This window comes from Polyodon spathula, chromosome 4 (assembly GCF_017654505.1).
Source record: "Polyodon spathula isolate WHYD16114869_AA chromosome 4, ASM1765450v1, whole genome shotgun sequence".
NCBI lineage: Eukaryota > Metazoa > Chordata > Actinopteri > Acipenseriformes > Polyodontidae > Polyodon > Polyodon spathula.
In genome coordinates this window covers 81,718,252-81,746,026 of record NC_054537.1, presented here as the reverse complement: position 1 = coordinate 81,746,026, position 27,775 = coordinate 81,718,252, and the positions used below count along the sequence as shown (strand labels likewise).

At 37.8% G+C, this 27,775-nt stretch overlaps 1 protein-coding gene across 3 annotated transcripts in view; it reads left to right on the top strand.

The window, feature by feature from the left end:
• Positions 1-27,775, top strand: part of LOC121314944 (vacuolar protein sorting-associated protein 13B-like) — a 356,349-nt gene that overhangs the window by 288,648 nt on the left and 39,926 nt on the right. For all 3 annotated transcript variants that reach the window (XM_041248730.1, XM_041248729.1, XM_041248731.1), the window contains exons 40-43: positions 12,857-13,053; positions 13,774-13,955; positions 14,530-14,879; positions 18,621-18,782. In XM_041248730.1, the coding sequence (XP_041104664.1) occupies positions 12,857-13,053; positions 13,774-13,955; positions 14,530-14,879; positions 18,621-18,782 (891 nt within the window). The remainder of the gene's footprint in view (positions 1-12,856; positions 13,054-13,773; positions 13,956-14,529; positions 14,880-18,620; positions 18,783-27,775) is intronic.

The following is a 27,775-nucleotide window of genomic DNA, read 5'->3' as shown; positions in this document are numbered from 1 at the left end:
TGTGACCTGTACTGTACAGTAGGGGGTGGGACAAAGTCAGTGCTGCATTGTTTTGATTTAGGTTGCTAAAATGTAGTTTTCAGCAGTGGAGGTAAAATACCATAAATGGATGACAAAGCAAAAAAAAGCTGATGATCGTGTCAAGATATTTCCCAAAGAAACTGTACATGCTAATGGAGGTAATTGTTTTGCACATCTTGTATGTCTTTGGAGAAAATATGATCAATCTCTATTTAGCTTCAGAATCACACATTAAGCGAAAGGCTACAGAGGCTGCGTGAACAGAACATAAAATAAACAGCTTTCAGAAAACAAACTGGAAAGTCAGCGCAGGTTAAAAAAAAAAAAAAAAAAAAAAAGTACTCCTGTTGGTTCTAGCCAAGTTAAATCAGCACTACAGGTACGATCTAGCACAGCCACCTCGCAAATGTCAGTGAAATCCTAATTTTATTCCATAACCTGTGAAATATACATAAATTTAAAGTAGACCCCCTACATATTGCTGATTAACATATATTCTCACAGGACAAAAAGTGTATCAATATTTTGACATAACGATAGAAAAAAATAGAGAAATAAATTATTTTTTATTCCATTAGGGTCAAGTTACTCTTACTCTTAAACAGCTTTCAGCTCTGCACCTGCATGAATATTACACCAGCAGCAACAGCAATGCACTACTGGAGTATTTCACTCATTTGAAAGATTTTCTTAACTTACCAGGGGCTCTGACACTCATGAGTTATAGGGTGTTGCAGATGTTTGAACTCACCCTGGTAGCAGCTGCTGATAACCAGTATTTGTTATAAAGCTATACATTTGCTGAAGTATAGCTTCAGTCTGCTGTAATGGATGATGTTTGCAAGCATGTAAGTTGATATACCAAGTCATTTTTTACAAGCAGGGTTTTAGTTCTTTAAGAAACAGAACTCTGTCTCGGAACTACCACTGGACACTTGATATATGAAGCTGTAACACATACTATTGGCTGACTGTGTAGCTGCATTATCCACCTGTACAATATCAATGTATTTGACATTTGCCAGTTTGTAAGATTAAAAACAAGTACATACAAGTTCATTTTGCATGATCCTATTGGCAACTCGTTCACTTATGATCATCGTTTGCTTGTTCGTGTGTTTCAGACATTTGGAACAGTAGGCCTGGAGAACTATTTTTACATTAAAAAAAAAAAAAAAAAGGCACAATTAAAATGTGTAACAGAAATCCAGAATAAACCACTGATGTGTTCTGTCACATTTTTCAAATACTATAACAGATTTTCCTCCACAGTGCTGCATAATCCCACGCCATGGGCCAGATTTGTCAAGTAATTTGAGTTCCTTAAAGTTTCAATGCTCAGTTATGCTTATTTGCAGTTGAACAACACCTGTTTAATTGTGTTTCAGGTGCAGTTTAATGAATAATATAAATGTTACCACATGTTGCATAAAGAATGACATGGGATACAAATGATGTTTGAAGATGTTGAACATCAAACCCAGTCTGGCAGTTGACATGGGATTGACAGCAGCACATGGTTATTAACAAGAAGCAGCTATTTAGGTCTTTTTATTATTGACAAATTACACTTGAGTGCAGTAATACTGCAGACCCAAGCAGTTGTTCCTTTTTTTTTTTTTTTTTTTTAGCATAAAGTCACACCTATTTAATCCATGATTGATCAAACCGTGCGCTTTGGTCATCCAAATATTTTTTTTTGTTTTTTTTGTTTTTTTTTAAATGTATTTTTCATACCTCAAAAATGTAAACTTTGCGTTTGACAAGAGACCAAGCCTATAAAGAATCCATGTGCAGTGACATCTGGAATGACCATGAGAAGTAAAATTATGGTATTTCACCAAAAATATGAATTTATTGTTTTGTTTTATGTCTTCTCTTCCGTGCTGTACACATTGTAAATTGGCTATATGTCTGATTCTGCAACACATTGAGTTCATAATCGTTCATTTAAAAAAGTTCTTCAGTGCATCTGCAAAGCGTATGTGTGCTTTTAAGCGTGATATATGAAGAATTTTTTTTTTCATGAATTATACTGTAACTACAAGGATTGTGATTTGCCTTTATGAAGCCAAAAGCATATTTCTTTTTCTTTTTTTTTATTTACAGTTAGATTATTGTTTATATATACAAATGTAGCCTCTTGTGGTTCTTAAACTTGTGAAAAATATCTACAGAACTGTTGTACGTAAATCACACTTATGATATCTACAATTTATTTATTGCATTTGTTTTTATTTATTGCATTATACAAAAGTAGCTCAAAGCACTGTACAGTATATAGCAGAAAAAATAACAAACCATAATACCTTTGTATAGCATGTCACACACACAACTGCCACAGTCAGATCATATAAATAACTGATTTAAATAACAGTACACACAAAAGCAGCAATTTTAAAGTTACATTAAAACCCACTAAGATATGAAAGCCATTTTATAAAAGTGCGTTTTTAGACTTGAAAACTGTAATGGTCCCAGCTTCCCTGAGAAATGAAGGCAGCGCATTCCATAATTTAGGAGCTCTACAAAAAAAAGTCCTACCTCCCGTGGTGTCTTTGTTGACCGTAGGAATAACCAGCAGCCCTACATTCTGTGATTGTAGTTTGGAAAATACAGGGTCAGTAACTCCTGCAAATAACTAGGTATTAATCCGTTCAGGGTCTTGTAAGTTAAGAGGAAAATCTTAAAATCAATTCTATACTGCACAGTGAGCTAGTGTAAAGAGGCCAAAACAGGGGTAATATGTTCACTTTTCCTGGTTTCCTGGTTCCAGTGTGTCTGAAAATAATCTATACCAGCACTATATGTTGAAAAAAGCAAATAGTCCTGCTTTATTTTTCCAAAACTAAGGCAAAATAAGAGCGAAAAGGCTAGGCATATTACAGTAATTTTTAAAAAGCAACGTGCACCCTTTGTGTAACACACACTTGCTGCAAACTACCCTATGAAAATAGTGTTTAGAATAGTGTTTAGACTAATGTGCTATTACTTGACAATGTTGTGCACCTAGAATGTAGAAAAGCACCCAGTATTTGTAAAAGCATGTGCATTGTATTCCTAAAATGACAGTAATGATGTTGCATTCTTAGGGCTTTATGTATCATTGATTTTTCTTTCATATCTTGACTTTTCGTAGGTTTTTGTGACTTCATGGACCTATCTGCGATGTATTACAGTAATTTTCACTCCCATAACTCAGTTTCAACCCTACTACGGTAGTTTAGTTACGACTGTTCGTTTCAAACTACTTTCGTATGCAAATGTATGAATCTCATTATAATATCAAAGTTTCGCGCTTACCCTTGATGTATTGTCATTGTTTCCTGATTTACGACTTTGGTTTGTGCCTGTTATTTTACGCATGCCCCTCACTAGCTGTTCGTGTGCGAAACTTCCTGTTTAAACATTTCTAGGCTTTTAGTTACTTTAAAGCACAAAAAATCAATATTAATAGTCTATATTAAATAACAATGGCAATAAATCCATTTTGTTTTGGTTTGTAATATATGTTAAGGTGCTTTATTAGTGAAGGGAAGCACAGAAACAAATTATTGCAGAATTATTTAATTAAACACAAACTGAAATCTTTTCCTGTCAGTAATTATGTAGTTCATAGACAACTGAAACATCCCGAAAAGTATTTACCTGCATTACCTACTGTAGTGTTGTACTTTTTTCGTTTACACAACTAAAATATACATAAACTCAAACAAATGTTTTCTGCGATATTCTTAAATTAACATGCTTTTGGGATATTGATTAGTTAAGTGTGTTCTGGAATTATGTTTTCGCTTATGAGTTACTAACTTACTAATTTAGCGGGGGGGTTACTTCACAGTCTTGCATAACGGCCCAGTAAATCCTAGCGCCCGCCACTGGTCCTAGTGAATTCATTTTGTTAGTTATTTAAGTATGAAATAGTATTTCCAGATTTTTAACTAACCGGTCAATTTTGTCTTGGAGAAAATTTGTTTTCCGTTTCTTTTTGGCCAGTGCCATAGTTGCAGCAAGGTCGGAGTCTGCATGAAATTAACAGAATTGAAATCTACTAAGGGAGGTCTTAAGTCATTCTAGGTGTCTACTTGGTTTCTGCTCACAAACTCCCCCACCACAAAGAATGCTTTTAGAAAGAGTCGTAAACTAACTGCTGGACAAGTGTTTTATCTTTTCCTATCATTGAATGAATCATTTAGATGCCAGCAGTGTTTTGCAGAAGGCATGTCATACAGATTTAAATATGCTTTGATACCTCGCACAGAGAACAGTATCCCTCATAAATACAGCCGACGGGGCAAAGTCACAGACCAGTTGAGAACAATAGGCTGTCTCTGAACGAGAACAGCCAATGAGAAACACCCCACGTGGATGCGGGTACAACCCAACATAACAAAACTAACCAATCACAGGGTGGAAGTCAGGAGAAGAAAACCTGCAGCACGACTTTCAGAAACGCTTGAGTTTGCCCCATGAGAACTTCCCATACGAGCTTCCCATGAGCTCCCCACACTAGATGTGTGCCCCACAGAAGGAACAGTGTTCCAGGCAAGAGAAAGAAGTGAGCTCCACCCACTAGAAATGGCTGGGAGTTTGGAAGAATGAAATGGAAGCTAAACTGCTCTGAAGAAAGTTTCTAAATCATGGGAGCATAATTGCTCGAATTCACGGAAGGCAAAGAAGAACCAGTGTTCTGAAGAATGGCTAAAATGAGCTTTGAAGAGAGCTATAGCTCTTTGCCCTACAAGAGACTGAAACACTAAACGGAAGCATAGTCAGCAGCTGGGCCTAAGGTCATGTACTAGCCATACAGAAGAATTGCAACGAGAACACTTAAGGAACCACATAACTTTTCAATTGCAACGCATTATCTGAACTGAGTTATGTCTGATCAACTGAACTATTTCCAGTTGGAAAACTGCCAACAACAACCATAATGTTGCAAGACTTCAACAAGCTGATCTGATTTGAAAAGAACTATTTATTTATTGCGAGCCTACGTAAAAATATGTACTTCAAGCAAGGTACCATCTTCTTTCATTGGGACTTCAGAGCCAAAGAGCTGCAGTGTTCATCAACACAGGTTGACTTCTTTATGTGGAAATCGATAAGTATTTAACATTTCTAATATTAAATACTTTGACTCGAGAAAGTAACTGAAGCAAATGATATCAAGTTAAGTGGATAAACTGTCTAGGAATAGAATATTACTTCCTGTTTTGAAGTGTATATAAAATGTATTTTGTTTGTTGAAATGTGCAACTCAAATGAGTTGCCTTGTAAATACAGAGAATTTGATCATTGTCCCATTTCTGAGTTAATTTGTATATATAATCAGTTGAGGTTGATAACATATTATTAATTTGGTAATCACACCTGAAGTGAATTAACACAGTAAAACAAATTTGCGAAATGAGGTACTGGAATGGATTCCATTCTGAATGGGAAGTTGAATTAATTCTCATGCATATATAGACGTGATCGATTACAACGAGAAACAGGTATTGAAAATACTAATACAAAGTAGACACTTTGTGTGATAAGCCATTGTGACAAAGTGGCTGAGTGGATACAGGTGCAGGAGTGATGCAATGTGTGAATGAAGCAGAAAGAGAATTGTAATCCGGTTTGGAAACACGTTTATTTATAATCTCCAGGTCTGGCGACCAAACAATAGTCCCCTGATAATACACAACAAAGTGTACTACACAGGGTAAATAACAAGGGGATTGCATTCCCAAATAATAAACAGTATCCACCCACAGTAATAGTCACCAGTCCGGGGTGCATGCAGTAGTGCTCATGGTGGGTGATACAAGTTTATTATTGTGACAGTGGTGAAGTGCTGTTACGGCTTTGTGCTGGCCCACAGCGACAGCTCCGGATCATGTTAGCTGTCTAGCAATTGACAAAGAAGACAAATTACGAATAAACAAGTCCTCACAGTCCTTCTAGGTTCAAAAAGCAAACCAAAGCGAAGGAACAGATTGCGATTCTCCGTCCCCTTTTATGCCGTCACACATGACCACTTGGTAAACGTGTGCAACTGCCTCTCCAATCTGCGGCTGCCACGTCGTTTCCCTTCCTGGGGCCCGTTTCATAAAAGCGATTTGCGAGGAATCGCAGTAGCAGACACATCGCAGGTTGCAAAATGCGTTTCATAAAACTTTCACAGAGCTGCGACCTGAAACCTGTGAGTGCTAGAGGGCACCCGCAAGTACTACTTTTCATCGCAAATAGTTTTAGTAGATGACAAGATGGCCCTCAAACTACTAGCTCGCCGTCAATATGGCAGAGAAAGGGAAAGAGTATTTAGGGACTGGGCAAATCCTCTTGATGCATATACTGATGTAGAATTAATATCCAAGTTTCGATTGCCAAGAGTGGAAATAATGAATATATGCGGTTTATTGGACAATGAACTAAGAAACCAAACACATAGAAATATGTCACTACCCGTATCACTGCAAGTCTTCACTGCTCTAAGACTATATGCAAGTGGTAGTTTTCAAGAAGTAATTGGCGACTGTCATGGTTTAAGTAAGGCTACTGTTTCTAGATGTGTAGTTAAAGTCTTTAAAGCTTTGTGTAATAACATTGGCGAATACATACGCTTTCCTGAATAAACTAACAGAAACTGACTTTTTCCGTTGATGTGGTCAGCAGTAGATGGATCACAAATACCAACCCTGTCCCCTGCTGAGAATGAGCACCGGTACGTATGCAGGAAAGGTTTCCATTCCACCAATATCCAAGTAAACTCAGTTGCTGTCTTCAGAAAATAACACATCCAACGTCTCACTGTAATAAACAAACATTCACATATTTATGTAAATAGTGTCCATCCGTTTTCAATTTAGATGCCGCTTTAGTATTTTTGATATGCTGAAATGAGTGAAGCAAAGCAAACAACACCAAACAAGTAATAATAATAATAATGCAAGCCCCTTAGAATGCCATGAATAGATATTTCTGTGTATTGTAATAGCTAACAAAGACATGCTTACTTACTCCAAAACGGAGTCATGCATACTAGGGGCTGCTCCGCTTTCTTCTCTCATTTTGCTCACTTCCAATCCACCCTCAATACCAGAAACAGCTGCTTCGCCGATTATGTTTAGTACTATCTTGTCCTCCTCACTGAGGTCTTTCAGTATTCCACCTGTCTTTTTCATCTCTGTTCTCCTTTTTTCTGCTTTTACGTTTGTTCTGCTTAAAAGGTCTATCAATTTTCTTTGAACATCGGCAACTGTTCTCATTCCAACCCCAAACACATTAACTTCATCTGTGATCATCTGCCACTTTTTTCTTTTCATCGTTAGTTAAGAGTTCCTGTAAACTTGCCGAATAGTAAATTTTTATTCTGACCTACAAGGTCAATAATTGTTGTTATTTCCGCCTTCGAAAAGTTAGTTTTTCTGGTAGCTGCCATTTTCTTTGGTGCTTTAAAAGTCGATTGTCAAGTTCATGATTTACTCGTCGCAGATTGCAAAAAAGGTGATCACATGCGATAGTACTTGCTACCAGTTTTATGAAACGCTCGCAGCGAAAACCTCTGCGATGTAGCAAGCACACTTGCTATTACTCGCAATTGCAGTTCTTTATGAAACGGGCCTCGGGTCAGTGTGTTAATGCAATGGAGTCCCACCCCCTTTCTAGCTGGCCGACTTCCCTTGAACCCTGGGAAAGAACTGTCAGGCCATCCCATGCAGGGAACTCTGTTCTCGCTGCTTAGTGCCCTCTCGGGTCAGGAGGGAGATTTACAACCAAGAATCATTGTATTTCTGTCACAGCCATATTTAATATTAGTGTATTAACCATGTATGCTAATTGTTTGACTATGAGATCAATTAACTATATACTATTCATGCATATACTGAACCAATAGCCTTTCCTTTCTGTAATATTAGATTAGTTGTGCACCCCTTTTTATTCTTAAATAAACTATTGTTTTATATTTCTGACACATGTGAATTTCAGTTATTGTTTAAGGAAATCCGAATTCTACATGATCCCGATCTTAAATATGGTATGTCTCATTTATTACATTTTGACATTCTTAAACAGGGTGCCTAGAGACTAATTTGTATTCAGATAAATTGTATACCTAATTCACTTCAGCTCGATCGTATTATTTTTGCCTACTACTTTTTTCTGTTCACTGTACCACTCATTTTTCTTTGCTAGAAGGAAGTTCAAAATTTTGACTTTTGGCGTTGCAAATCTATTATAATGAGATGCAAATTCTGATCTCTCCTGTATAATGCACAGTAATTTATGCTGTTCGTAAACTTGCAGTGATATTATGGTAGTTGTTCACGAGAAACAGCTGTTCAGTACATCACACACAAAAATTCTACCAAGGACGGAGGCTACGAAGCCACAGTAATATTAGTGCATAGAGCCCTTACTGCTTCGACTGAAGAGACGTGTGCAATCCTGAATGTAAATTAGCTTAAGCAGACAGCAAGAACATTTAAGTCTTGAGAGATCAGGCCCTATGTGCTGTATATGTCAGTGGAAGCGGATTTCTATTTTAAATCCCTGTGTATCAAATTAAATAGAAACGCATGTGTCATTAATAGCTCTATTGTATTCTGTACATAATTGTTTTCAGACTCTGGAATCTTAGTATTTTTTTGTTTCTCCTAGTCGCTTCCCCAAGTACAACATGTGACTTTATAATAAAACTCAGGGTGAAATGTCAGTATAACACTAAAGAAATAGAAATAGCAAAACCTAGTAGAAAATAATGTAATTTATTTCCTATAAAAAGAGTGGTAATTTCCCAGGGCTCTACAATTACCATATGCCAATACCAGGGGAGCAGGAAAAGCATGGTTGAGAGCAGTGTTTGTTCTTCCTCATGCTTTCCGGACAGGAAAAGTCTTGATTCAGTATAGTAAACCACAATACCTGAGGGAGATTACAGGTGAAAAGCTTGCAACTGAGATTTTGTCACCACAATGCAATACAAATGGGGAAAGATTTCCTGTAGTGAACTAGGCTTTTGGTTAGATTAGTTCCCCCAAGAGCAGATCACATTTAACATTTTATAAAATCAATATGTCCTGCATTTAAATACTTGTGGTCTCTCAACTGGTTCTAGTATCACAAGTGGGAGTTTTAATTGCTTTCTTTAATGGAAGCTGAGCTTTACATTATTGTTTCAAGTACAGTATGGAACACAAGGGGAAAGTGTTCCGTGCATTGTTCAAGTGTAGCCTCCTGTAGTGTAATTCTGAACCTATCATTATCATCCTGGCTCTGCAGTGCGGTCTTGTGGTTGGAGCAAGAATTAACAATATCCTGGGTTTTAAATCCCTTGGCTCAGCCACTTATTATTCATTGTCTTCATTGTCTATTTCATCCCTTGTGCTTTAGTCACTCTATAACATTAGAAATATGCATCTCAGATTGGGTAATAACTTATTGAAATCTCTAGAGTTGACTGCTTCTTGACTGCTTTTTTCATAAGGGAGCCAAGATAATCTTAGTTGTGTTGATAAAATGGTAATCTACAGTAATCTACAGGAATTTGCTGGTATTGTACATTTTTTACTTTGCAATCAGCGACATCTGGTCCCCAATAGTGTAATTGTACTATTAGTATAATTGATGATATTAATGTGAAAGTAAAATCTTGATTTCTTATACACCATTAATAAGTGCTCCCCCTTTATAAGACATCCCTTTTATAAACAGTTGTAAAGTGGCTCCCATTTGCTCCATAGCCATTCCACTAGGACTTTTATTCTTGTTATAAGGCGGAACACAAATAGCACAGTGTTTTAGATATGACTCCCAACTATAGCATTCTAAAATGGGGAGCAATGTAAGAACATCTAAAACTAATGGTAGCTACATAGCTGTGGCGCTATTTAGTTATTTGCTTCAAAGCTCTTTATAAATTGACCAGTGGTCAATTACTTTTTGTCACATGGACATAATTAGCAAGAAGCCTGTCACTGACAGTCATCCCCAGCCACTGAAAATACATTAGAGATACCAGTAAATTAACCATTAGGTTACCACTGTATGCGTATGTCAAACTTGACATACAGATGAATGACAGATGCCTTCGTATACCCCAGTCAGACAGACATGCATATGCATCACCCAGCAGAATATAGAAATGACTTGCTACATGCTGGTCTAGTGTTTGCATCACTTCACTGGGTCAGACGATGTGGTAAAAACATCCACCTTCTCAAACCACTGTGCTCAACAGTGTATGGAATGAATCAGGACTTTTCCAAATAAATGGTGTACGTTTATTAATAACAAAAACAAACAACAGATGCAAGTGTGAGGGATGGCCTTGATGTGGTGTGTTAATAAATCATACTTGAAATGCAAAAGTACAGATGTGGACACATGTTAAAAGATGGTGCCAAAAACTAAAATATGATTGTTTAGTTTAGTTCTAATGATATGTGTTTCCCCCACCGAGAATTCATGTTGTTGGTGGACGTACATACGCCACACTGTGTCTAGGGAACCACTGGCCCAGTTGTGATAAAACTTGCTAAGGTTCTTCTTTAGCATAAGCTTTTGGGTATATGGAGGCAACATATATGTCACACTTACATTTATATATATGTGTGTGTGTGTGTGTGTGTGTGTGTGTGTGTGTGTGTGTGTGTGTTTCACTTCTTCCGGTAGAACGTTTGGAACTTCTTCCTCGGGTTGCATTTTTTCCGTCTCGTCTTCATCATCTGCTACGTTGCTCTTTTCTATGCTCTTGATATAATTTTCTGCAAAAGTCTCTTTTCAAAATCAATTTGTGGTTCTTGATGACAGTCCCATCCTCTTGTTTGATTGCTAAAATCTGTTTTTTCCCCAACGATCAGTCTTTGTTTTGCTTTCTTTATGCTTTGGTTGTTTTCAGAAGTTTTCTCTACTAATCTACAGTTGAAAAACCATGCATCATCACTAATGCCATTTCTTACTGTCTTGCAGAGCTCGATATATTCAATCTTTGACTCCAGAGCTGCTGTTTGTTTCATTTCCCTTATTTTCTCCATGAGGTCTTCTGCCTCTTGTGTGATCTTCTGGTCACATTTTGTACTCTGTATTCCAGCGATGTTTTTTGCTGTTTCTGCAATTACTTGCGTCACTTTCTCATAGATTTTGTTTATCTCAAGTGCTTCATTGTTTTGCCGATCTTGAAGAGTGTTGAATCTATTCTTCAGCTCGTTGAAACACCAGGCTTTGCTTCTGGAGCGTTTCTATGTTGATTGTGTTGGATTTCGTCATCATGAGTTTTGCTTTCTCCAGTGCTGTGTTTAGGTGTAATTTGTATGTGGTCACTTCCTGTGTTAAAATTGTTTAGTACTGAGACATCTTGTATGGTGTGCTTCTTGTTGGTGAGTATGTAGTCAATTTCATTCTTCACTCTGTTGATTCCTCTCCATGTTCATTTCCTGATGGGTTTCTTCTGGAAGAAGGTGTTCATGATGAGTAAGTTCTTGTTCTTTGCCAATTTGACTAGTCTGTCGCCCCTCTCATTCCTATCGCCATGCCCAAATTTGCAGACCGAATTCTCCTCTTCTTGCTGAGTTCCTATTTTGGCGTTGAAGTCACTGATGATGAACTTATAGTTCATATTTTCATGTAGTTCTTGTACTTCATAAAAATCTTCGACTTCTTCATCTGAATAGCTTGTTGTTGGTGCATATACTTGGATAATCTGAAATTCATACTTCCTTCAAACTTTAACCTCTCTGACGTGCTGTCAATCTCTACTACGTTATTCTTGATTCTCTTGTGGACAATGAATCCAACACTTCCTGTTAGTCTGTCTTTAGTGCCTCGGTAGAAGAGAATATGTCCACTCTTGAATTCTGGTAGTCCTTCGTCTTTTCGCCATACTTCGCTTAGTCCTACGATGTCCCACTTGATTCTTCTAAGTTGTTCTTCCAACTCTTGAAGTCTTGCTTCACCTGAAAGAGATCTGCAGTTCTCGGCTTAGCCTTGGAGAATTCCAGTCGTGCAGCAATCTTCCCCTTGTGACAGCTTGGGTATACTGACCCGCTCTGTAATGGTTACATTTCGTACTTGAAAGGGAGCATTAGGTTATTAGCATAACCCTGGTTCCCTGAAATAGAAATGTAACCATTAACCTTCAAGGTCACTGCGTCCATGATTGTAGCAGGCTTGAAGGAAAAATGACTCTGAGATCTGTGAGCGCAGTCCTTTATACTCTCGGGGGCGGGCATGACTGTGCCACAGGTCGGCTGAGTAGCTTTGTAATATCTTATTCAGGTTTCGAGTCTTTAGGAGGTAAATAACCTTTCGGTAATGGTTACATTTCTGTTTCAGGGAGCCAGGGTTATGATAACAACCTGAAGTTTTTTGCCTTTTTTGCCTGGGAAAACCTGGACTTTCACAATTGGGTTTAATTTGGATAAATGTATCATTGGAAAAGTTTTATGACCAAACCTCTTTGACGAATAGAGCTTTTCCTGTGGCCCTGGTATATTTGCCATATGGGTAGCAATGCATTACTGGCCATAAAAATGTTGTCCTTAAAACTTTAAGATACAATACATGTGTTCTGACTTAAAAATAACCATTGACATGCTGTACTTACAGTTGGCCTATTCTATATTTGAATGCCTGTAATGACCATTGTTTTCCTTGTGACTAAATGGTCACCTTCCATAACCACCACCTTGACATAATGGACACTTGTTGCACGATACACAGTGTCTTATTTAATTAGGTCTAGTTAATATAGTTATATCCGATTTACCTGGCTTTCATTCAAACCTTTAACTACCAGCTGTTAGATATACAGTGAATAATGAAAGCAAAATATACTTGTTTCTTACAGGTGCCTTGCAGCTTGGAGTACTGGGATGAACTCCAGCGGTCCTTTGTCCCGTACCGGGAGTTCAGCCTGTCTGAGAGCAAATCCTGCGAGCTGCAGCTACCTAGCATCAACCTGGCCGGTGAGCAGAAGGAGCTTGTGGCCTCTGACCTGTGGAGGATAGTCTTGAACAATAGCCAGGACACAGCTGATGAACAAAGGTGAGGTGGTCGCAATAGCACACCAATTCTGTCCAGTTATTTGTGGGGTACGCAGTCAGATTTTTTATCTCTCATGCAACAGCAGAGCAAAATTGTGCTGTGTCTGGATTGTAGCAGTGCTACGTTATTCTGAAAATGGTACAAATCAGTGTAATAAGACTTCTCAGCAGACCGCCTGCTACTTGTTGTTGATCAGAATTCCTTCCTGGTTACCTTTGGGTGTATTGGGATGGGAAGTTTCAGTCAGCTTGTTGGTGGGTCATTCATTCCTGCTTTCAATTATCTTGCCAAACACCCCTCTTGCAACACTCCCACACTCATTTTTTGGTTTGTATATCTTGCCAAGCCCAGTTTCTGTGTGGGTGTAAGGACTCAAGAGGGACAAAAAGGGAGGAATTGGAAAACATTAAAAATCCACTGAAATGTCAAATATGCATCTGCATTTCATTAACGTAAACATGCTAAACATAGTGTATTTTGGTAATATTTAAAAATGTGAGTATGAAATGAGCCAATTCCTATCATAACTTTATCAAAATAATAATAATTACAACTGGATGCTTATACACACCAATAAAGAATCATATTAAATGTGTGTACATTCAGTGGAGTTATCCAGTATATACTGTACATATATACAACTCTGTCAATAGAGAGGTTGTGAGAGATCTTACCTTTGCTTCGTTTCCTCTCTCTCTTCCCTTTGTTGCATGCTCTCAGCTCTGACAGCGAGTCTGGTTCTCAGATCCCATGTGACCAGCTGGTGTCTCCAACAGCTTTAGCAGCCTGTACCAGGGTGGACTCCTGTTTTGCTCCCTGGTTTGTGCCTTCAGCTGGTGTGTCTATACAGCTGGCCCGTGTAGAACTTCACCTATGTCATCACCTAGATCAACTAGGTGCAGGTAACAAAGCAATGACCATTCACTGCAGTAATCATCCATTAAATGGACATTGCAAAATTAGCTTAAATTAATAACATGCAAATAAAAGGGAGTTATATGATAATATGTTACGGAAAGGCCCATACTGTGTTTGCCTTGTTTGGTTGCTGGTTTAAATGAAATATATATTACTTTTGAATATTTTGAAATCATGTTTATCTGTCATAGTTGCTGTCTGTTTTAGGGGTTCTTAACCTATCAAATCCAGGTTCATTTCCTCTTCACAGACGGTGCTTGTGTGATAGTACTTTGTGTGATACAGAGGGCCTTAAGCTCTACATTGAAGCAACATTATTTCTAAAAGTCTCTTGACAGTGTTGATAGTGTTTTTCATTCATATTTCTTTGTTGTTTCCATTTATATGAGCTTTATTTAGCTTTATTTCTAAACAAACTTTATATAAGCAAATGTACTGTACCTTAGTGGCCTTAACTCTCTGAAGGAAAATGTATAATGGCTGTCGAGTCTAGCAATTAACCGTGCAATTACCCCAAAGTTACAATAAATTAACCATTTGAATTCTTCTTATCTGCAGTTCCTTCCAAGCGTCTCCGGCCATTTATTTCAGACAAGAAGCTGCCAACAGAACAGGAGTACTTGGTCCTGTCCCTGAAAGAGCCCAGAGTTTATCTCCGACAATGGAGCTCCAGCTCTGTGTGCAGAGAGCTTCAGTTCTCTGCTGAGCTGGATTGCAAGCTGCTCGAGTATCGCAACCTGACCATGCAGAGTTTAGTCAAGCCATTCATTCTCCAAGGACAAGTGGCTGCTTCCAGCAGCACATCAGAGCAGCTGATTGATGGCAATGTGTTTGTGGATCCCATGTTTGTGAATGTTGGGCAGTACACTGTTCATTCCCTGGACACTGCACTGCAGGCTTGGCAACAGGTAAGAGAAAATCAGCAGTAGTTCTGTTTTATGATTAACATTTCTTTGGTTTATGGAGGTGGATTAAAGCAAGGGTGTAATGCTGCCACGTAACTTTATAAATGCAATGTTTTATAAATCCCAAGGCTTTTCTTTTTCTGAGTTCAAATATGTGTTAAACATTACATCGTTTCAGCTATCTTTCTGAGTATTGAGTGGCTCTGATTTACAGGAAAAACTGTGTCCTTTTCTTACTAAGGAGTGTCAAAATGTGTTGAAATGTAGCTGTTATTAATACAGACGTATGCCTGTTCTATTAGGTTTCACTCCCTTTAATTTATGTTGCAGATTAAATTATATTTTCATTAGGCTTGTGATGATTTTCTTCAAACTTGTATGAACTGGGCAACTTTCAAGAATGTGTTCTAGCTCAACTCTCATGCAGTCCAGCCTGCTGTGATTACTTAATCTGTAGCAATTAGAATTGGTACAGCCATGCATGTTCACCCATGAACACGGCCTTGGTGTTAAGGTTGTTGCAGCACTCTTTTTCACTGATACATTTGGATTTTGCAGAAATAATAGTGTACAGAGGATACTTCCACAAAGACATATGTAGTGTGCATGCAATGGGGGCTGATGTAGCCTGCAATACATGTCTGGCTGTTGTCTAATATCAGTTGTTAACAGAATAGTTTGATAGGAGGTGGCAGCTCCATGTAATAGTTGTAAGCTGATGTATAGTATCTGTGGTTTTTAGGGACCTCATGAAAAGCAATTATCCAGCTCAGAGGTTTTCCTCTCAAGTATGAAATTCTTTTCAGCAGCACACATGTCAGTAAGATGGCAACCTTTTTTTTTTGTTTATTTATTATTTTTATTTTGTTGTGAGTGCTGGTGATTAGTAGAGGACAGTGTTGCATAGTAGTACTGAATTAGTTATTAATAACATTAGTTATTAATTACTAATTACATGTTTCTGTTTTCTATCAGATTGCAGACTTTTTATTATTATGAACATTTCTGAAGACAGAAGCCATTTCCAAGCAGCTTTCATTGTTCTTACACTGTAGAAGAGGTCACATGTATCTTACTTTCTCACAATGGCCCTGTTTAGAAAGGCTGAAAAACTACTAGCGGCAATAGAAATAGAGTTAAAGATATTGAAATGTTTACGCCACATCAGAGTGTGGCCGACTTGCTAATAATCTGCCTTGAAGGAAAATTCTGTGTTTTAGTTTTTTTTAAGTTGTTGAGTATTTGATTTAGCAGAGCCATATGCTATTCAGAATATAGCTAACAGGTACATTCTATGAATAGTTGGTTCTGATTTAAACAGGGATTTGGCAGTGTTAACATGAACCACAGAAGGATATACTTTTGTAGTTGTTACTGTAATTTTCTAGTTTCCTCTCATGTCAAGGCTGTTGTGATGTGGTGGGGTACTCCGCTTATATCCTCTACATTAAGGAGCTCAAGAATCTTAAAGTTGGAGGCGGCCTTACCACAGAAGCTGATTTCTAACTGCTTATAAAAGTCAGGAGTACTAGAAGAATTTTTCTTTCTATCAGAGTGGAAATGAGAATTGCCACACTAAAGAACAGTAGTATTCATTGTGATTTTGCTCATACCAGAAATATGGAAGTAATGTTCTGGGAGGGATACATGATATCAAACCACATTCCTAGGAAGATTTTCAGTGCAGGATCTGATTCCTCATCAATGTTTCCAGCATGTATTTATTTTTTAATTTTTAAAAAACAAATTTGTCCATATTAAGAAAATAAAGTTTACAAACGAAAGGAGGCCATTCGGCCCATCTTGCTCGTTTCGTTGTTAGTAGCTTATTGATCCCAAAATCTCGTCAAGCAGCTTCAACAGCATTACAGGGGAGTTGGTTCCAGACTCCCACGGTTCTCTGTGCAAAAAAAGTGCCTCCTGTTTTCTGTTCTGAATGCTCTTTTATCTAATCTCCATTTGTTACCCTGGTCCTTGTTTCTTTTTTCAAGTCTAAAAAGTCCCTTGGGTCGACATTGTCAATAACTTTTAGAATTTTGAATGCTTGAATCAGATCACATAGTCTTCTTTGTTCAAGACTGAATAGATTAAATTATTTTAGCCTGTCTGCATATGACATGCCTTTTAAACCCAGAACAATTCTGGTTGCTCTTCTTCGCACTCTTTGTAGAGCAGCAATATCCTTTTTGTAGCGAGGTGACCAGAACTGAACACAATATTCTAGTTATGGCTATTGTACTGTTAAAACATTGGTGGTTTTCAATACACCTTTAATCTTTTACTGATAAACCTTTAAAATCATTTCATTTTTTAAAACATATTTTTGTATTGTCCAACAACTGTAAGGATTTCCAAGAAACAAATTACTTCTGAATCAGCGATTCTGTTATTGTAAGTTAAGTCTGCACTTTGTAAAAAGCAATATAGAATATCACATACGCAAATATTGAGTTTTGTGATCTTATAACATGTATTTGATGCAGGAAATAGTTCAAATAAGGGGCATCACCTTTGATTTCTTAGGTCTTTTTTTTTTTTATATATATATATAAAACAAATACTCTGGTATCTCACAAAGGGATTCATAATGTTCTGTACAGTGCTAAGCCAATTTAACTGTACACATCACAAACTCACCCCTTCACACACCACACGGGACATGGACGTGTAGCTATTCCATCCTTCATCTATTGGAAACATGCTCAAATTCCACCAGAGCCTACCAATATGAAAGAAATACAACCCTGGTGCTGATATGAAAAAGACTGTCAGGATTTTGTTTGAAATTCAACAGCTTTTTTGCATTAGCAATATCTGGAGGCTTCAATGTCTGTCGTAGTGTTTTCGGAGGCTGAACTGACCTTTGTTTCCACTCCTCACCTGAAGAGGAGATCTTTGAGGTCTTGAAAGCTGGTGATTTCTACGTACAGAACATATTCCATTGATCTTGTGAAAAAATGAATGAAAATCAGTGCAATGTTTGCATTATGTAAAGTACATAATAAATTCTTATGTAACGGACAACAAACCCAGCAGCTGGTCTGGCATCTACTTCAAGTATTTAGAGTGGTCACTGTGGTTGCAGAGCTTGCAAATCGATGATGCTAGACCAAGGCGTTCTCCATTATTGCTTTGAAAACAGGCTAAACAAAATTAATTTTCGTTGTTGTTGTTTTATTTTTTTCGCTGTACATATTTGATTTGGAGCAGGTGGATTTCATTGATTGAATACTATAACCCCCTGGTAAAACTTGTATTGCATACCGGTAGTATACGGTACATTGCGCAGTTGGCAGTCATTGAGGCTTGAGATCAACAAAATCCAAATTAGTTCAAATTAATGGCATGCAGATAAAAGGCTTACAATATATTGAACTTATTATGCATTGTTCAAATTAGTAACAGTTCAAAGTCACAGGGTCCGCTTTTAAGTAGATCCAGTTAAAATGTGGGATCCATCCTGAATCTAAAGCTTTTATGTTTTGAAAGCATAAACAGCGGTTTAGAGGTACTGTAAGGGTATCTGTCCTAGTAGCAGATTTATAATTATTTGGTTATATTAAAAGTCCTGACATAATTAACTTTTTTTTTTTTTTTTCAAACGGGCCAAATATTCTAATTCCCATGGATATTGTCCGATGGACTGAACACAAGCATTTTGTTGTGATAACTGCCATTGGGCACACACAGCTGCTTAATGTCTTGTTTTTGTTTACAGTGATCTTATCCACATTTTCCTTCCAGAACCAGCATCCAGAGGCAGAGGAGTTGGTCTTCAGCCACTTTGTGATCTGTAACGACACACACGAGACACTGCGGTTTGGCCAGGTGGATACTGATGAAAATGTGCTCTTGGCAAGTCTTCACAGTCACCAGTACAGCTGGCGCTCGCACAAGTCCCCACAGGTATTACAAAACACAATCTGTTGAAAAAGGGGGCTCGGTGGAATTTAGTTTGCAGAGAAGATTTACATTTGTTTTTAATTACTGTGTTTTACATTTCCTTAAACCATCAAACATGTTTCTTCCAGGATAGGAATGCAGACCAGTTTTTTGATGGGTTGCAGTTATTAAGAAATATAAAATAACTGATTACCCTTTTTTCGACAAAGAACATACTTTGAAAGATCCATGATTTGTTTATATAGTATGAAGTAATTCCTCTTTCTGTGTTTGCACAAAAAAAAAAAAAGTCTCATGAAAATGTGAGGGACTGGATGAGTCAAAATCAAGCATATTGCTGGTCAAAGAAGCTCACTTCTTACTGAGATATTTTGAAATATAAATATAAAACAGAAGGTACAAGTGTACATTCGCGTTCAAGTGGACCAATTTCCTCCAGTTGTGGTTGATGAATCATAAACCATGTCTGAGAGTGGCATGTCCATGTATAAGAAGAGCTGTGTACTCTTGTCCCACATGGTGAGAAAGTGTTGATGACCTTGACTTTTCTCCATGTAGATGATAACATAGACAAGTCACGCTTGTGTAATTGTAAACCCTGTTTCAAAAGCCTTTAAACAACAACAACATAAATAAATGGCAGAACTCACTGGCATAAAGGGCCTCTTGGTCCAGTTGAGCTGGAATAATCCATGGGCAAAATTATTCAAATGCTTATTCGTGATTGTTCGTCAGTGCAGTATCAATGCAAATATACAATATGTAGCAGAGCCAACACTTGCACTATATTTTTACACTTACAGTGTATTACTGAAGGTTCATTTCAGGCTACTAATTAGATGTACAAATTGACAAAACAATACATTGTTGTTTAAGGTGGTTTTACAGAGAAGTTTTTTTTAGCAGATCACTGCACATTTTTGGTTTTGTTTTTGAAAACTACAGATTATAGCATAGGGACCACGTTTGTAATATAAATTATTGCCATTTTGTCTTCACATCTTTTTATTTCTTAAGAAGTATGCATTTGGAATACAAGGTGCTTTAAAATAAATAGGTGACTGGATAAGTAGGTAGATTGAAAGATGGATTCAATTTGGAGGCTGTTAAAGTTTTCCTTTTATTGTTTTTTCTTTCTACTCCTACATTACTCTGTATCAAGTGATTTTTAATCATAAGCCCCTGTGTGCCTGCATACGTTTAAAACAACAAATGTATTAATTAAGAAGGGGTGCTATTGACATAGAGCTGAGGCATTTTCTTAATTGTTTCCAGGCTGAATCAACCATTGAAATGCATATTGTCGAAAGGTCAGAATAGTGCCACAAGTATGGGCTAGCCCTCAAAGTTGTCAGATCAAGAAAATGCCGGATGACTTCATAGTTGTGAAATTATTTCATTTCTCTTGATCATTCTTTGTTTGCCAGGTCAGTGAATTTTAAGAACTCTGAGAGCAGATTGAAAGATAAATGTGAAATAATCCATACCTTTTTTCAGTCCTAGAATACCTCCTGGGCATGATTTCATATTTAATCCACTCTTGGGAATAAAATGAACCGGGACAAGGTTTCTTGAAGCGCACACACACGTACCAGGAAAGAAACGAACTTGCACAACAGCAGCTGGCTTATGTTACTTTAAGACACTGAGAGGCAGTTGCCTGCCCAGAGTATTCTTTTCCAGTATCGTACTGGTGTCTGTAGACCTTTTTAAAAAGAAAAAAAATCAAGATCTATTGGAAATAAACTGTGCAAAGCTGTTGAAAAAAAAACAAAACAAAAAAAAAATTATAAATTAACTGATGGCCATATCTGTCAAAATTATATTTAGCAATAGTGCCTGTCCATGAAGGCTCTACGCTGTGGTAATGTGTCACTGACTGACTAATGTACATAAATATAAAACATTGTGAGCCCAAGCGAAGCTGGGGTGCGGGGTGGCTACAAAAGCCCCTTCAGGCATGTATCAGTGGAGCTCCCACGTCCTGAGTCAGCGAATTTATTAGTTTAACTTTACTGTAAATATTGTGTCGAAAGCTCCTTTTAAAACCCACAGGGCTACATCCTCCCCCACCTAAACACCTAGATGCCCTCATCACTCGATAACTATATAAACAGTTTGGCTACTGAAGAGTTACTAGTAGCCCAACCCTAAAGCTACCTATTACAACGTTGGCGTCTAGCTTAGGGGTTGCACCACAATGTTGTACAAGCAACACTGCTATCTTGTGAAAATGCCATGATAGTGCCAATCGGTACTATTACTCCTGTATGAGAAATGATAATAAGCAGATCAGCAGAGACTCCAGACTCATTATACTTAAGCCTAATGAGGGGCTTGACCTGACATAAGGACCTTCTTGGACCAGTGGGATCCTCCTCGAATGCTGCTTCTGGGACGTCTCCCTCCACAGGCTCTGCGTCCAGCACAGGGTGTTCAGTAGGAGTCTCTGAATCCACCAGCGCTAGGGGTTCCACGTCAGGTTCATTTGGCTCATCTACTTCGCTGCCCACAGCTGGTGAAATAGACAGATTGTCTCTGGTCTCCATCCTACCATTGGTGACTGATGGAGCACGACTAAGGCACCATGGGGCATCTATCACCTTGTGCCTTGAGTCTGGTCTCTCCACCTTAAGGTATGTGGTATGCTAAAACACAGAGGTACTCCTCTGACTCATCTTCAGACTCATGAGATTCCATCTCAGGGGTTGGTCCTCCTCTCCTATGATCTTCAAAGGGTTTCGGTCGAACATCCCCAACTCTCTTTTGAGAACAGGTCCGAGTTCGAGTGACTGGGGTTCTCTGCGGAGTCAAAGTGGCTTGGTTTCCAGGCATACAGACCAGGTGACCAGTAGGCAGAAGATGGGTTCTGTGCTGTTTCTTCTCAGGACCGGTCCCTCTCTCGGGTCTCAGTCTGTATGCTGGTAAGTTGAGTAACCTTGCCGCAACAGTGTATGCTTCATGAAACATCAGTCAAGCAGTTTGTGCTTACCAGGCACTCCTAAATTTTGCAGCAGCACCTGATCACCGGGGGCCAAGTTCTGTTGCTGAGCATGCTGGTCATATCTCCTCTTGTTCCCCAAGTAATTTTTTTGAGCAGAGTTGGTGACTAGCTGGTAGGCGTGCTGCAACACTTCTCACAGCCGAGCAACCTACTTGATTTTTCTCATGAATTCCATCTGGCGTCACGCCAAAATACAAATCAACGGGCAGCCCGGCCTCTCTCCCGAACATAAGGAAATACAGGGAGAATCCGGTGGCATCGTTCTGAGTGCAGTTGTGAGCGTGCACTAGCTGAGTAAAGGGGCGTTCACACTGGATGCAGCGTGCATGCCACCTACTAGCGCGCTGCTCTGCGGTTGCCACAGACCACAGTTCACATCGAACGCGGCAGGGGAAAGTCTGTGGGCGGTATGTTGTTACGTCACTGCTGCATGTACAAGCAACAAACAGTAAGTGCCAGCGGGAAGGGGAAACTCTTTTTATACATAAGACAAAAAGCTTAGTAAAACATTTTTTTTTTTTTATAAAACCAAATTTTTACCTCCCACACACACCAACATAATCCTCCCACAATTACCCAAAATGTCAGACAATTGTGTTGTTTAAAATAAAATAAAAACATGTTGCTTTTAAAAGTCTAGATATTTTCTTTCTTTCTTTGTGAGTTTTGTCTGGTTTGCTGGGTATAGGCAAAGAGTGTGTGAGTTAAAGGCATCATTATATATTGATATTATTGAGCATTATCGTATACACATGATTAAAAAATGCCACTGCCATCCCATCATATCAAACTTTTGGGGAGGAAACTAAAAGCAGCAACAATCCGTGGTACTTTGCATCTGACAACAAATACCTGGAACAAAAAAAGATAATTGCGATCGTCCTGCTCTACCGGAGTAATAGAAAAAAATGTAAAATCGCTGTGAGTCCATGACATCCTGAAGAAAACAAAAAGGTACAGCAAATATCATGTGCTGATACAGGTGCTCCGGTTTGATGAAGGCACATTTCAAAGCTACTTAATGTTGTATTATACAACTCTGGAAAATCTGAAATCGGAACAACAAGCTTTTCCTTTTTATTTTTTAATTTATTTTTTATTTCTTCCTCACAAAGGAGCCTCCTACTTTCCCCTGATTGGCTGCTGGTAGTTTACGTCACAGTGTGGCGCAGCGAAAGTTGAAAATATTTTTTCTCTTGCACGCCGCTCTGCTGCTGCGCTTGTCATTTAAAACAATTGCTAGTGTTGCCAGTGTGAAGGCCCCTTTACATGCTTACTCCAATTAGCTTTCTGGGAAAGGTCCAACGTTCCTAACATATCTAGAAGCGTACAGTTAATTTGTTCATGTTAGGGATCTCCTTGTGGGCGGTAGGGAGTAATGTGAGACTTATGAATCCCCAACAACTGCAAGAGCTCTTTGATCAGATGACTCTCAAAATCACACCCCTGGACGGGAGACCATAATAGACAAAATATTTATCCCGTAGCACTTTCACGACCATTTGCGCTCTTTGATCCTTCATGGAAAAAGCCTGGGCATAGCGAGTGTAATGGTCAGGAAATGGCACTTATGTCAAAGAGGGGCACAACCTTTCTCTTCGTCGCTATTGTTGCTAGCTTGTCCTATAGCATTCATCAAGAAATGGGCCCGTAGCCCCTCGCACACTTCACGAATTGCTTTGTCGAGGACTAAAGTTTTATGACGTGAGAAATTTGTCGGGACGTTGTAAGAGCGTCGGGAGATCGCAGAAGCTATTAACAGGGCATCGTAGACCCTCTCACACTTATCAACCATTTTGTCCCAGATTTTAAGAAATTAGTTGCCGACTCCTCAGCTCGTCGCCGATCAGCAGAAATCATGCAGTGTAAGCCCGGCATTAAGTGTTATGTTACAGTACATGACTGAGTGATATATGCAGAGGATACAAAGTTTTCAGTATTTTCATCTTTCTTGTTTATGGTGAATTGGTTATAATTGATCAGTTATTTAAGGCATATTTTGTATATATATAAATGTATTGTGTACCAAAATTGGCAGTCAAATTGTCTCCATTTTTAAATGTTTACACCCAGCATACACTGCATACAAGTACCTGCACTTTTTTGTTGAGATTTTCACCCGTCTCTTCGGAACTTGCTACTTACTCTTTAAGATGGATCATTTGGCTAATTTTTCTCATCCCAGGCAACATACTTTAGGGTAGATCTGAATTTCACATCAGGCTGGAACTGTGCCCCTTGAAGTAATTTTGACTAACCTATAGTGCATTTAACATTTTGATTATGGCATTATGATAATGTTCCTTATAGAAAATCGTGACTGGAATGTAACAAGTAGTGTGTTTCTTGATTCCTTTCCCAGTGCTTTTATATTTGATTTATTCAAACCATTTCATGTTTATTAAAATATTACATTTGGTTACGGTATATATGTCATGAATTGATTATGTCCCAATATACCCAAGATTTATCATTAGATATACACAGAGAATAATTCTTTTCATGAAGTGTAAAGTGATATATTTTTTTCCCTGGGTCCCGTGTTGTAAAAAGTAACGGACACCAGCAGTGTTGGAAAGTGTCCTGCTCAAATGTTGAGGGATTGATTAAAGCAATGCTTGCTATCACACACACACTGTGGATGGTTGCTTAGCATTATAGGTCCCTTCAGTTTACTATTTCAAGTCAGTCAGGTGTGTGCTTTCATTTCAGCTGTTCCTCACATTCCAAAAAGTGTTTTCATTATTCTCCATTTGGTTGGGATTCAAAATATTATTCCTGATATATAACCACAGATAAAGAACACATCTGCTTTCTTCATCCAACAGGAGGGTTTGTTTTTCATGTCACTTTTTAAAGTTTATTTTATTTGCTAATTAAACAGGGGTTGAATTGGGTTTTACATGAATCATTTTGTTCTACACGAGACTATAAACATATCAGTACTATAAGCATTTGAGTCTTTGTCTTGTCTGACACTGATAATGTTTTGGTTTTGTTTTCCGAAACATAGAATAGCCATTCTGCAAATTGCATGAAATTTATTCAATTTTTTAAGTGACTTGATATACCGTATGCTGTGTGTGTGTGTGCATGTTGCGAGATCTTTTAAAAATAAGAAATGATAATATTCACTAGGTTGTCAGCCAATATAGCGCATACTTTTCCTCATACACGTTCAGCAATCTGAAGCCAAACCTTTCACGGTTAGCATTTTGCGTAAGTGCTGGCAAGGGGCAACACAAGGATTATTTTTTGTTAGCTTGTAAACATAAGAAATTATGTGTTTCTATTTTTAAAAACTATTCCCCCACTATATTTCTGTTAACAGCTTTCATTTTATTGGCTCTTTGTAATAAATGCTTCAACACCAGGTGCATTATCCAGCTCAATTCACTACCTTCATGAGAAGTGAATAATGACCGCTTGCTAGCAAGATACAAGGTAGTAACTGAATCACGGGGATTGTGCTGCACAGAACCTGTTGTGTGAACTGCTTACTTGTCTTGCACCACCATCATTCGGGACGATTTCTAGTCTTTCTTGTTGGTGACGCAGGGGCCTTGTTTTTTTGTTTTTTTTTCCTCAACTGTAAGTAAAAAAAAAAAAAAAAAAAAAAAACTGTTAGTGTTACAGAACTGAAAAATAACAGCTTAATCCCATGTTCAATCTGCCCTTTACTTAAGGTGACCAGATGTTTAAGTCCTTAAACTGGGACAGTATGGAAATATTGTGAATAACTTCCAACGTCAAAGCTACGGGGAAACTCTAGGGTTTTTATTTTCACTTTGGCAATGTTTGATCTCATATCATATTGAAAGTGAATGCAGAGACTCATGGTGAAACTTTTTTTTTGTAAGTAAGTGATCTTATTGTCTTTGTAATGTAATTTCTATACAGTAGGTGGTCATTACATTACACAGTAGCAATTCAATAATATCAAATTCTTAGATTCTATTTTATTGCTGATTACTGCTGCAAGTCTAGTCCCTTTTCTTCCTAAGAGACTGCATCTTCTCTCTTTCACTTCTACTTTTCACCTGGCTCTATCTCTATCTCTATGCTATCATCCAATGTCCAATCTGTAAACCAGACTCTTCCTGCATGAAAACATTACGTATCTCAATATTTCTATTTATTAAATGATTACTTCATAGAATCTATATTTAATTTCTTACCATTTAATATGACATGGTATCTGTTCTGTATATCTTTTCTATTGCAGTTTCTGATTGGATCTTTTTTTTTCTATTAAACTAAAAGCTGTGATAAAGTAAAATACTGTGTAGAGCTATCACACCTATGCAACAGATATCATTAATCATAAATATGAGTACTCCATTGTCTCCATTGTCTTTGCAGGATAAAATATACATTATACATATACATTAAATTGGCACCAGGAGACCTGTAACTATGTGTATTTCCTATTGTTGTGATGGGCTATTTTAATATGCTATTTGCACTGTGTTGCAAACATGTTGAGGTAATGTGACATGACAGCTCTTCTTTCCGAGGTTGTCGACTTTAGCTACACACGAGGCAAAGTCGTTTGCACGCAGATATACAAATGTCATGGATGAAGAGAATAATTCCAAACCAATGCAATAGTACCTGTATGAGCCGTTATTGTTAGAATACATTAGTCTAACCTCTTCGGGCAGTGAGTGATGATTCAGATGAGGCTATCCACCAGTTTGTTTTAGCAGCAGTCAGTGAATAAACCCGCCCACAATTCTCTGTGATTGGTTGCAAATATGACCCTTGACTGTTCAGTAATTCTCCAGATTTGCATGCCGCTGTACAGCCGCTTTTTAATGCTACTGGTCGTTCCACCTTCTTTAGTCACATCAAGTGTTGTACTGTAATATGTTAGATATGGTAAAAACACAGCAGCCTGCATGAAAATACAATATTCTGTCATTTCTGGTACCAGCGCGACAATGCTGTGGGTAAAAAATGGGACGAAATGAGTGTCACAACAAAGGTTCCGGGGTCACTGGGACCAGTGTTCCAAAAGTGGGACTTTCCCATCCAAATCGGGACATCTGGGCACCTTACCTTTAATGTTGTTCTACTTACAAAATGCACGTTCTATATTAAGACTTCAGAAAACATAATCACTAGCTGGTTTTGTGAATTGTTATTCATTGCATGAGGATTGATAAATACACTGGAAAAAAACACCACAGCACTATTTTTATAAAGTTTTTGTTTTGTTGCAGGAAATAAATTTTACAGTGCAGTTGCAGCGCCACCCAATAAGAATTGAGATTTTAATAACTGAATAAACTGCAGGCGGTGTGGAAGGAAAATCGGAAGCAACGTATTTGAGGGTTGTCCGAGCCTGAGTAACTATTGCCTCCTTGCTATAGCTGGTCACACAACAGCAGGAGACGACAGGCTACTTGTACAAACCACCAAAGTGCCATCATAGTGATGCTGTTGAGTACAGTATTTATTAATATTGATGGGTTTTTTTTTGTATATTTTAGTTGATTCATGTGAGCATTTGAACTGTTAATCCACTCATTCATATTTTAAATCTCATATTGTAGGGATTATAGTAATAATCTACCCAAAAGTAAAATAAAAACAAAGCTTTTATTTAACACCAGTCCAAAGAGATCTGTTTCAGTAAGTCCTTTTTTAATTGGGTGTTTATTGAAAGTGTTGTACTTTTGGTATTTAGTGTTTGATTTATTATAAATATATTTTTAACATAGGCAGATTTGATGTACTGGTGAGCAAAACATGTATCAATAAAAGCCAAAGATAACTGAAATGTAAATACACTGTTTGAAGAAAAACAGCAGTATATAAGAACATCAAACAATACTACTGAATACTTGCAAGGTGAATCTAGATCCAGATTCACAGAAAAACACTATGCACTGAATATTCCAAAATAGTTTTGTAACATGTTTTTTTTTTTTTCTGTTTATTACTTTTAATTTTAAATATTCCTTTTAAAGAAATAAACTTTACAGTA